Genomic DNA, 12,737 nt, shown 5'->3' on the forward strand with positions numbered 1-12,737 from the left:
GTAAGATCTTGCTGAACTAGCAACAGGGCTAGATAACAGTATGTACTCGCTTTCTGCAGGGAAAAGGTATTTCAGGAGAAAGGTCTTAACTAATACAAAAGAAGACCTGAAATTTGGGACGAAAAATAGGACAGAAGTTTAGATCTGGAGCAGGCTGTGATCAGGGAACTGGAAATCTGCAAATGGAAACTAACTAGAAAGATAACACAAGTACAACCACGAAAATGTACAAACTGGACAACTATAGACAAACTGTCTTAAAACATACTTGTATGCTCCATCGAAAGTGATCTGTCAAGAAGGCAAAGAGCAGATTATTATCACAGAATTCCTGGGAGACATCAATCTTAAGCAGAAAGAGTGCTGTCTGGGTCTATGTGCAGAGGCACACGCCTGTGCATCTAACATGCACCCTTGATAGTAGACACAAACACAAGAAAGTATAAAAGGAAGCATAACAACGAACACAGAAACAGGAACTGGGCACAGGGATAATCAGGACTAAAATCGAGATTAGGAACAGAACTGGCATCAAGATAAGAGATAGTACTGGAATACATAAAACTATGATAGGAATATGCATGCAGAACAGGAACACATAACACAAGGCAAGAAATCTATGTATACAAGACAGGTATGTTCATGTGCAGTCAATCTGTCAATGTAAATTTGAATCCTCATCGGCCCCTCCAACATGAGAAGTAACAAAGGGATTTCTTTGTTTATTGTTGATGTGCAACTCCTCCACAGATTCTGGGGTACCAGAGGAACTGTTTCAAACCGTTCTAGAGAGAAATAGTGTTGGACTTGGCCCTTTGTGCAGAGCCATCCCTAAATGTTTTGCCTTTCTCCTAGCCTTTTTTCTGACATGGTGTTGGTTGTTTTAGGACTCTGGGCACTTTAGCACTGCTGTCCAGTGTAAACTGCGTGTGCTCTCTGTGATAACTATGATAAGGATTGGTGTACACCTGTTTGGCATATTTAATTTACCTGTCAGTCCCTTGCAAAGTGGTATCTCAGATTCCCAGGGCTGGTAAATTAAATGCTACTGATGGGCTTGCAGCGCTAGTTGCGCCACCCACCAAAGTAGCCTTTCAAACCTGTCTCAGGCCTCTGCCATTGCAGGGCCTGTGCGCGCTGTGTTTCTGCCACTGTGACGTGGCACCTAAAGTGTGTGCCATGTCTCTGACCCCCCTTTTACTGCAAGTTAGTCACCCCTAAGGTAGGCCCTAGCTAGCCCTATGGGGAGGGTGCATTGTAGTTAGAAGATAGGACATGTACCTTAAGTGTGTGACATGTCCTGGTAGTGACAAACAGCCATTTGTGGTTTTTCACTACTGTGGGGCTGCCCTCCCACAGGAATACATTGGGGATTCCCTGATAAGTGTTTCAGTGGTAATTCCTGATATGAGAGGTGCAGCGTGGTCAGGTTTGGTATGTTTGGAATAGTGATAATAAATGCAGCGCAATGGTGTGCGCAGATTTATTATAACTATTTTAGAAATGCCACTTTTAGAAGTTGGCATTTCTGTGTGCTATGTGTCTGCCTGCCTGATGTGAATTGCATGTCTGGCTTTAGAGTGACAATGGCTGGTGAGGTGTGTGTGGCTCCAGGAGGGGCAGGTTGAGTCAGCACTAGGCTGAATGGGACATCTGCATTTGGAGTAGTGGGAGGAGTAGTCCCTGGTCCCTGAATAGGTCTGTGCCTAGCCTGTTCAATGCTGGCTCCGCCCCCCTGTGGTGTGTCTGGTGACCTGTCAAAAGTGAAGAGGAGGCTTATAAACAAAGTGCTCCAATTCCCCCCTGAACCAGTTGCATCTAGTTCCCCTAAAACTCTGTACTGCAGAAAAAGGAAAATGTAATATAAAAATAGGGGCTGTGACACCATGAATGTGTTGTGGTTCCTGTGCCTGGGGGGCTTGGTGCTGCTGGGCTCCAGGAGGAACTGCCACAAGGGACTGCCTCCCTGCTGGAGGGCCCTGTGTGCTGGCCTGCCTGGGCCCAGCTTTGTCCCCTTGAACTTTAAGGACTTCCAGGAACTGTGGGCATAGCGCCTTGTGAGCGCTGTACTTTATCTGCCAGGAAAAAAGAGTTGGCTAGGCTGCAGCGCAAGGCTGTGAGTGAATCCCGGCATGTGGGATTACCCCGGCGCTGATGATTTGAAGCGGGAGCCCACCCCACATGACTGCCATGCAGCGTTGCGCTGCGGGACGTTTCCTGGGGAAAACCCTGGCGTGAGGGGTTCCCACGAGCTGGTGGAGAGGAGACCACCCTGCATTTTGCCAAAACCGAGCAGGAGCCTACCCTGCTTTATGCATCTGTCAATAGCGGGTGCCTACCCCGCTTGTGTGCCCATTTGGGAAAGCGGGTGCCCACCCCACAATTGCCGTTATCTAAAGGCGGGTGCCCACCCCACATTGTGGCCGAGGAAATCACCGCCGCGACCCGGTTCGGCCTGACCCGGAAGCCAGGCGGTCTTGCCTGACTGGGGGCGGCGCCTTGGAGGCAGCGAGAAGAGTGGTGTCGGAAGGAGGACGGGAGCCCATCCCACCTTCACGAGACGCAGACGAGCTGTCCCCGTGTCCAGCCTGAGACTGGAGAAGTCCCGGTCCCAGGAGGGGGGACTGGGCGAAGAGAAGCAAGGAGCGAGAGTGCGGCTGGTCAACGGGGCTCCCGTGAGTGGGAGAGAGCTCCACATGCTGCAGAGTCCCAAGGGGTCTACAAGATGGCCCCCGTGTGAGGAGAAGCCGCGACAGGAGTCCAGAACAGTCAGTGGTGCTGAGCTGATGTTTGTTTGGGGGGGTGATCGAGGCACATTGTCGGTGCCTTCCCCCTGTGGTTGCTCCCAAGGCTGTGAAGTGCCAAGGCCCTGTTTACGTTCTTTCCAGCTGCACCGCAGTTGCGGGCAGCTTCACCGAGGGAGCAATTTGTGATAATAGAGTCCCAGTAGGGCTCTCAGGGCACCGTGAGTCTCTGGGCTGATTTTCCCAGCTGCCCTGTCTGACAGTGGGCAGCTGCAACGTTGGGGATAATTTTATTTTAGAGTTCCGGAGTGGGGCTCTAATTTGCACATGATTGGTGAGTGCTTTGTTTCTGGCCACAGCTGTATCGCAGTTGCGGGCAGCTGCAACGAGGGGGCCAGTGATTTTTGCTAAAGGAGGGGTGAGTGTGCCCCAGGCCCTAGTGCACTTGCACACTTTATGTTTGCTGCTGAGGCAGCCACGGGGCCCTTTGCAAGGTCCCTCTTAGAGCCCTGACTTTGCGGGACACAGGGCATTTGAGCCCAGAGGAAGGCCAGTTGGCCTGGAGTCATTTTAGAGTGTTGTTAGGGCGCACGGCCCTTGCCAGTGCTACTATGGTGCACTGCCGCTTTTATGCCTAACATATTCCTGCTTAATGAGATGCCTCATGTGATTCATGCCAAATGATTATTGTGTAATGTATTTATGCTGGTGAGGCCTATTGCATAAAGTGTTTTATGCTTCCAGTGATGCAGACATAATGTGCTTATGTGATAATGCAGGTGATAATGCTGAGGTCATTATTATACCAGTAGATACTGGTTGTGTTTTATATTTACTTACCTGTTCTGATGGTTCTGACAGTGGCCCGATTGGCCCTGTCCTGTATATAATCCTCTGTGAATATTGCCTAGTGCCAGTTGGCACAGTATAAATGTGTGATTATGTTTCAAATGTGTTTATGATAATACAAAGGCTATTTTTTATATAACCTTGTGTGGAGTTCCCTTTTGTGGTGTGCCTAGTGTGTTGTTGCTGTGTGTGTGTTGTGCAAACGCTTTACACATTGCCTCTGGGATAATCCTGACTGCTAGTGCCAAGCTACCAGGGGGTGAGCAGGGGTTATCGTCAGCGTGCAACTCCCTTGCCCTGATTTGAGTGGTGGTTTCTGCCTGGCTTAGGCGCAAGCCCTAGCCAACCAGAAATCCCATTTCTAACAAATAGTGTTCAAACTCCTTACTTGTACCAAATAAGATGCAATTCTACTTCAAAACTTAGGACGTCATTTCAGGGTTGGCAGTCAGACTGCCATTCCATCCGAGTAGTGGAGGTGATGGCCTGTTCCACATTGGCAGATGACCATCCACCATAGTTTAAGATCTCTGCCTGTGTGGAGAAGTTTCTCTACCTTCTGAAGGCACTGTAGCATTGCTGAGCAGCCGCCATGTTTCACGCAGCCACTGAACAATGTTTTTAATTTTCCAAAAACAAACTCCCAAAACTAATGACCTTGACACCCTGGGAGGTTTATCCCAGGGGGTAAAGATAATTTATATTTTTTTCTGTTGGGACTGGCAGGCTTTTCCTTGTGTATCAGAATTTCTGCCCAAAACAGGGCAGACAGTCTGAGTTACTTAGACCAGTGGGCTGATGTCCTTGAGGCTGTCAATGTAAGGTTTCTGCTCTCAGAAGCAGAAACAGGAAAGTGCACCCGACTCTAAGTAGAGCAGGCAAACCAAGAGTTTCATGGACAGGGCAAGGCCGGACTGTCCATAACGGGCATCGGGCATTTCACTGGGATGCTGCTTGGGTGCGGGGCCTGTTTTGTAAGCGGGAGACATTTTGGTAGCAGTGCAGCAGTTTTAAAAGCACTGCAACGTTCCTTGTATATTCAGCGGTTTTCGGGCAGCAATAAAAGTGTCAAGTTAACTCTGCTAAAAAGGTTTGCTTGGGTAGAAATAAATTCTTGTTATCAACCCTAACCCCTTTGTTGTGTTCTGAATCCTTAGTTTGTGCTTCTCCAAAGCAAGCACTCTTGAAAAGCGCATACCAGTATGGATGGCATGTGAATACTACACTTTGTGGTCCCCTCTGTAACATTTTCAATACACTAATTTAAACTTGTATGATTCATGGTCTCTGTATGTTTGTGTGATGTAAAGTGCTCCAACGCCCTACACTGGTATGAGAGCTCCTACAAAACAAACAAAATACACGTGAAAGAGGGGCTATGGAGAGATGGGAGGCACTGTCAGAGAGTAACAGTGAGGGAACTATTGAAGAGCTGCAAAAAAAAAAGTATCCTGGTGCACAGTAAGATCATCATTTATTACGCTTTAAAAGCTAATGCAATTGAATATGTAATGACAAATGTATTGTAGAATACACCATTTTTCCCCAACTTTTCTTGGGGCAGAACCACCTCAAATCCCCCTTTCTAGTAGTCAGGCTTGCTCACTGCACTCACTATGCACGGTACCAGGGCTGGTCACACAAAATTTAGCAGGGCTGCTTTAGGTTTCCAGTCCGGCCCTGGAAAGGGTGCTGAATCGGTCCCTCATTGTTAACAAATTCTACAGAATACAACTGCATTAGCTAAAAGTACTACCCCAAACATGGCTAAGATCACCCTTCTCTACAAAGGAATGAGTCCTGGTAAAATCCTTCATTATGTGCAGAACATTAACTAGAGAGAGTATTTGGTGACCTGCTTTGTTTCATGAAAGCCACCTTTCACCCTAGTATTGAACTAGATTTTTGCACTCCACAAAAATATAGCATTATAGATGGATAGCTCTTGGTAATGGAGTTAATTCCGACCCAGGGGCTCATATTGACATAAAAAAGGATAACAAGAGCAAAGGTTGAGTAACCTTTAATTTCTCTTGAGAATCCGAAGTGGAAAACTAACTACTAGTGACAGGTATCAATCTACAATTTTATATCTGTATACAACATCATCTCCCTCTGCTCTCATTGGCTGTATAGGGCTAAGAAATGATGTGGGAGCAATGCACAAGATGGTCTCATCTGAGGCTTCCCTCTGTCTGCCTCTTTCCCCTTCCCCTTTTCCAACCTGATCAACACCACTGAAGGTGACCAGATGGTCTTGCACTGCACGGTACTAAAAGAGCTGCCTCGGTATGAAACGAGGATGCACCGTGCAAAAAGTTCAAATACGTAAAATTAATACTTGCGTCTTCTATATAAAAATAAATACATAGCAGCATGTTTGTATTTGTCTCACCTTCGAAGTGGTTTATTATTAATTCTGTACTTCAAAACGTATATATCAAATTTATTTATTCATTTAGACCCGTTAAATTTACGTTATTTACTTTCGGATACATATGTGAAATTTTGGGGAAATTGGCCTAGATTGTGGGTTATTATGCTAAATACAAATCCGTCATTTTGTACTTTATTTTAGCACAATATGTTTCCTTGTGCCGCATTACTGAGAACAACAGCCACTCACGTTCTAGTTGTTCTAGCTGTTCCTGTGCTTCCATCCTATAATTTTGTCAAGAGAAGCAGAGTAATCATGAAAAGTGGGGTAAATGCAACATTTTGGGACTTTCACGGTACAAGTGTACTGCAAAATTCGTGAAATGAATCAAATTATGCTAGCATAATTTACATTTCGGGTCCGATTTTTGCTTTTGTGGACTGGTCATTGTAAGGCCATCAAAAGGTTAATGGATTTGAGTACTTTTGGATGTAGGAGGACTGTCCCATTCCAGGACACACGAAGAGGAGTCATACTAATGAGGGTGGCACGTTTGATGCTGTTCTCATTGGCTTTTAGTCTGCTGAGTCTGCCTTTCAAACACCTGTCCCACTTCGCTCTCTAAAGAAATCTATATAATGGCAGGGCATATAAACGATGAGCATACGGGGCAGCAGCTACTGTGTCGAGTTACCACTCACCTCTAAATAAGGTCTTTAGTATTGTCTGCAGCTGTAAGAAATCAGGACCTGTTTACAGAGCCCCTGCTCCCACTTTTTATCCCCAATGTGACTACTAGGTGCTGGTTTTCGGACTCTGATAGTGCCCAGGGCTCCCCTGACCAGACCAAGGGCCTGTGTTCTGGATAAAGGTACAAGGTGGTTAGGTATAATTGCAATTGCCAACAGTGGTAAAATGAAACTTGAAGGGCCCCCTCTGCAAACTACATGGATGGGGCCCCCCTCTCTGGTTCACCACCTACCATTTTTGCTGAGTGGCCCCCCTGGAGCTCAAGGACCAAGGACCCACTGCAATGTAAGGGCTGTGGGGGCTTATGTTACGCCACTGATTGACAATGGCGGACCCCTGTAAGTCCCTAGTATACAATAAGGCAAGGAGCTTTCGAACTACCTATAAGTCCCTAGTATATAATTGGGCAGGGAGGTTAAGAGGCCCATTAGAGTTCCTTCATTGGAGTGTGCACTACTGTGGTGCCTGCTGTCATTTTAAAATTCAGCCCTGCCTAGCAGACTGCTTTTAAATTGCAATTATATGCAAATTCAAATTTGAAATTAAAAGTACTTCCAAAGTAGTGATCTACCTTATTTTTACATATAAGGTCTCCCCTAGATTGCCCCAGGGGTAGGGTGCCTTGTAAATATAAGAAGGTACATTATAAAAGATGTTTTATAAGCCCTGACGAGGGGAAAAATGCCAATTCCATTGAGGGAAAAATTGCCAATTCCATTTCTCCCCATTGTAGTGCAAGGCTCCATAGGTAACATTCAGCAATTTTATGAGAAGATAAATATTGACTGAGCCACTTCAAATATAGTTCAAGGTATCTAATTAATACTTCAGAGGAATCCAACAGCTTGCTACTCTTAGATTTAGAATAGCTATTACAGAAAACAAGTTATAAAACTTTCTTTTCTGTGAGCCCAAATGCAGTTTTCCAGCTGCCTTCTCCTGATTGGCCAGCCTTTCCCAGGCTGAGCCAGAGTTGCCTGATGAGATGTGAAGTGTCCTGTCAGAGTAGACAACAATGGATTTCCTGTGGGTGAGAACTTTAGCTACAGAGCCAAAAGGCAGGAAGAGGATGGGGAGCTAAACTGTTCTTCAAACGGAGACTGACAATTTGGGACCAGCACAGGCTGATCCCCACATCCTGCACTGCCAACTACACAGGAGCCTCAGTAGTTTGATAATTCAGGGGGTTGAAAGGGGTGTGTTAGTGAAACATTTTGGTAGCCAGATCTAACCCCAAAGTAGAGAGTATCTCCATGTTGGATTTTGAGAGAATAGTGCTTTCTGGGACAAGAATAGGCCACACTTTGGAGGAAGTGGTCATATACCTAGGTGGCACCCTGCATCTTATTGATCAGGGGTGCCCCCTGTTTGAAGCCCAGAAACTGAATAAATATGGGATAGCTACATAGCTCTTCAGATCTGGTGCCTGAAACTACAAGGAGAAGAAGGACTACCCTGCTGGAATCAGGATCTGCACCCAAAGGATTGCACTCTGAAGGTCTGCACCTGCTGCACAATCTGGTTCTACAGCCATAAGGGCTTTGCCTTGCTTCAAGAAGGATTAAGGAGTGGACTCTTTGCAAAGCTACAGGTTAACAACCCACCTACATCACCTCCACCAAGAGTCCCCATCCTGGCGTGTGTCCAGTGTACTTTTAAGGATTTGGCCAGGTGCATTGTGGGAATTGTAGTCCAGCCATCCCAAGGACCATCTATGAGATTCCAGACCCTTGGATTGGTGTTTTGGACTCAAAAGGAACTTCAGTAAGAAGTTCCAGATGTTTGATGAAGTTTAGGAGCTTTTTGTCAAAAAGCTTCAAAAGGTGACCGACTCAAAAGTCGAGAGTCAAGCCCGCTCTCTTCAACTGCAACCCGGTCTGGATTTCAGGTTTGTCCCGCTGAGAATTCCAGACTTCCAGGATTTGACCAAGGCCTTAGGGGGAAGCAATCCGATGACATTGCATTGAAATTGGCCTCCAGAAGGGGACCACTGGATGTTAAGAGAAAAATCCTCCAGGAAAGTTTCTAAGTCCGAAGAGCACAGTTTGACAGAGGCCTCCCACTTAGTGTATCTGACCCGGGCTCCATCGTGGTCAGCCTCAAACTTTGATTTTGTCTCAGTCAAGCGTGACCAGATGCCCCAAAGGGTCACTATATATTTTTAAGAGCTAGAAAGTATTTATTCTTTAACAATTCATGTCTCTGGTTCTTTACATTGGATTTTTTTTGTTTTGGTGTCTATTTGTTCTTAATAATATAATCTATATTCGTAAATTGAAGTTGGATTTTTATTATGTGTTGTGTATTACTTATTTAATGTATTTATGTTTTTAAATGCTTTACACACCTGTCTCCTAAGTTAAGCCTGCCGGCTCATTGACAGCTATCAAGATTGAGCAAGGAAATCAATTATTGATACCCTAACTGAACCTTTTATGGTGTGTGTGGCCTTATTACTAGTGGCAAGTCACTACTCGACACTACTTATAATCCACTTTCCAACAGTAGCCATGATAACCTCTTCTTAAATTCAGAATGTCTGAAGGTTTGACAGGCAAGGAATTGTGTTGTTTGAAGGTGATCAGATGTTTAAAAAATTATGTAGTTAATAGACAGAGTGATGTGGAGGGTCGTCAGCATCACGCAGAACCTACCCTTACATATTTATTGTTCATCTATTGCAGGTATCACTGCCAGAATCATACAAAGGCAACACAAACGGGCTGTGTGGCAACTTTGATGGCAACAAGCACAACGATTTCGAATGGGAAGGTTGGCATTGCTTTAATGTTTTCTTCTTTTATTTCTGGTCTGATGCTGATAATGGGCATTGACTGCTCTATGACCTCTTCAACTCTGGGTCTCTCTAAGCGTCAGCCAGCACAGGTAAGCGTGGTAGGGCGGTGGGGCAGGGTTGGAGTGGGGGAAGTCAACAGGTGACGAAATAGGTATAATTAAATAAATAAGAAGATAATACATTTTCCATCGTCTGTTGACTTCACCCCCTGCCTTGCTCCACCACCCCACTGCGCTTACCTGTGCCGGCCACGGCTGGTTGCTCTTCTTTGTATAAAGTTTGTTTTTTGGGGGATTTTGTTTAGTTAGTTATTCAAGTATTAATTTATTGGCAATGTATTTAATGTCACCTCTTGCTTCCAGACAAGTGAGGTGAGTGCAAGCATGTTTCACTCTCTCAGCTAGGAACACAAAACACTAGATGATACAATTCTGATAAAATACAGCAGGATTCAATGAAGTGCATTGTTGAAAGCTGATGTAGCAAAACAAAGTGATGCATATAATTTGGACACTGTCGGGGTCACAACCTTATGAGGTTCTGCTGAACATAGGCCTGTGTGTGAGAAAGTATGATCGCTTTCAGTTGGGTGGAAGACTGTCACGTATCCAACCAGCTTCCTTACAGCAGACACTGAACAGAGATAATCCCACTGAGAATATCATTCACTGAGTATGTCTGATCATGAAGTCCAGATTCCAATTAGCAGGCACTACCATGCTCTATCAAAGCTGTCAAGGCTGGGTCTGGGGGCTGGCCTGTGTTTGACCTCATGGTCACAGGTTCAAATCCCAGTGGGCCCACTCAGCCTTTCATCCTTCTGAGGTTGATAAAATGAGTACTGTTTGGTAACAATAATCTTCTGTTATTCAGCACCAAGATGCCTACGGACGAATGTGACCTTTACAAATACACGTTATGTTATCAGACAAAATGATCACATTTATTAATCTGTAGGCAGTAGAAGTACATTATTTTCCTGTTAACTCATCATGGCAATGTGAGATTATCTTCCTCATAAAAATCAGTTTTTTGCACACCTGGGTCCTTACTATGTAACAGTTGCTCTGCCCCTGTTTGCACCACAGTGAGCCTTTTAAATGGTGTGCTGGGTGCAAACAGGGACAGTGCCTGCTATTAGAATCAATCCACTGCCCTTGCTATAAGCAGCTGTTCCATCTTTCACTATGCAGCTGCTCCTTCTTACCTGTATGCTGCTACTCAGTCTTTCACTGTGCAGGCGGCATCCACCTACACTTCAGAGGAGGGACAGAGAAGAGATCTCCTGCAGGAGGGTGCAGTGACTGACTGCACCCAAAGGTGGATGCCAGAGAGGTACACATTACCAGTGGTGTTGGAACAATTTTCAGAGTGGGAGTGCTGCCATCAATGTTACATCACTGAAGTCATAGGTACTGTGAAAAATCAGGGCGTCACACATATTCCAAATGTAACAAATGAGCCACACCCATTCTGCAGGAGAGTGGAATGGGAGCGGTATGTGGTCAGTGCATTTGGAGTACACTATCACACATATACTACTAAACCATGATGTGGTAGCACATTATCTGTTGAAATGGCAACACAATTTGCACTCACATCCAGGTTTACTGATAAAACTATATAATCCACAAAAGATGATGTGTCGAAATTGGGTTTCTAAAAACATGTTTGCCATTTGCATATTGCCAAGTAAAGTGTGGAATTTGTTTTAACCTTATTAAAATCTATGGGGCATTTCAGCAACAACCGGCGATAATTAGCGCTCTTAGCGTGAGGATAATTATCGCCGGGTGACGTGGATTTTTATCGCTGAGATAGCGTGCTATTAGCAACGCTTATCTCCTTAGCGATAAAAATCCTCACGCTAACTGCCTAACGTGAGATTATCGCTGGAAACCCAGCGATAATCTCACGTAGTGTGGCGTTAGCTTACTGATATGGACTCACAAACTTAGCCATGATATCCACCTTCCATAGGATATCATGGCTAACTCAGTCCTGAAGCAGACGTAAGGAAAGTAGCGATAACAGGGGTTATCGCTACTTTTCCTGACGCTATGCTTCATAGCGTGGGGCTTGATGATAGGAGAAATGTCGCTTAGCGACATTTCTCCTGTCATGTTAGGTCAGGAACGCCCACTTTGCATCTCATTAGTGATGCAGAGCTGGGCGTTAGGAATCCCCACGCTAAAGCAAGGTTTCACGCGTTAGCGTGGCCTTGCTAATTAGACGATAAAATTATCGCCGCTTGTTGGAAAAAATGTGCTTTCCTAGTTGGTAATATGTTTTGAAATAGTTGTACAATTCATTCACAGGTATTTAAATGTTGTTGAGTTGGAAAAAACTGATATCCTAGAGCCTTTCCTTTCACACTCCCTTTAACTGAGCAAGATTGTCACATAGCCAACTTCACAAAAGTGTTTTAATTTGGTTGTAAGAAAAAGAAAAGTAAAATACCAATCTCGAGGGTAAATGCGCAGCAATTTGTCAGAAGACATAGCCTGACAATGGACCTCTACATTTGAAACCACAGAAAATGAGACAAAATAAAAACGAAATTTAAATACACCTTTATTGCTCATTTACCTTCTGTGCTCTAGCATGCTTATTGTGGGAGTGCAGCAGTACCCCCACACCCCTACTTCCATAGGACTCACTTTCCCCCGTAAGAGGGCTGCACTCAGGAGGTGCAATGGCTGTGTACTACGTCTTTTTGGCACCTGAAGGCATCTTTGCTTCTGCACCTGCATCCATAACACTGTGCGGGCACAGATTGTGAGAAGTTGGTCTGGTATATGCTGTCCACTAGTTATAGTGGGCATCTGGACCAGTCCAGACAACCGCTTATTGATGATAGGTTAAAGACAACCTTATTTAAAAGCTATCCTAGTGGTAGCTATGGACAGTCTTAGTCTTAGAGGAATGTAAAGCAGCTTGTTTTTCCAGTCTATAATCTCTTGAATGACCAAATGAAAGGAGTACCGCACCAGGTATATATATAAAATATATGTATTTATTACTAAACACACCCTGCTAGTCTATTTATGAGGCTAGAGGTCAAAGCACATATGTTACACTTAAAATATCACAGTAAATTAGCACAATATACGATAGGCCCTAGGGGCGAACCAAACCATATATTACGAAAGTGATATAAGAACCACGACTTGACTAGACGCAAGGCCTAGAGCCTGTAGAATCGCTGGGACCCCATGGA

General features: G+C 44.9%; 1 protein-coding gene across 1 annotated transcript in view; it reads left to right on the forward strand.

Moving 5' to 3' along the window:
- LOC146860897 (uncharacterized) overlaps window positions 1-12,737 on the forward strand; it is a 1,545,865-nt gene that overhangs the window by 180,083 nt on the left and 1,353,045 nt on the right. The window contains exon 4 of the mRNA XM_085646178.1: window positions 9,405-9,492. Within this exon, the coding sequence (XP_085502304.1) occupies window positions 9,405-9,492 (88 nt within the window). The remainder of the gene's footprint in view (window positions 1-9,404; window positions 9,493-12,737) is intronic.

This window comes from Triturus cristatus, chromosome 3_1 (genome assembly GCF_964204655.1).
Source record: "Triturus cristatus chromosome 3_1, aTriCri1.1, whole genome shotgun sequence".
Classification (NCBI taxonomy): Eukaryota; Metazoa; Chordata; class Amphibia; order Caudata; family Salamandridae; genus Triturus; species Triturus cristatus.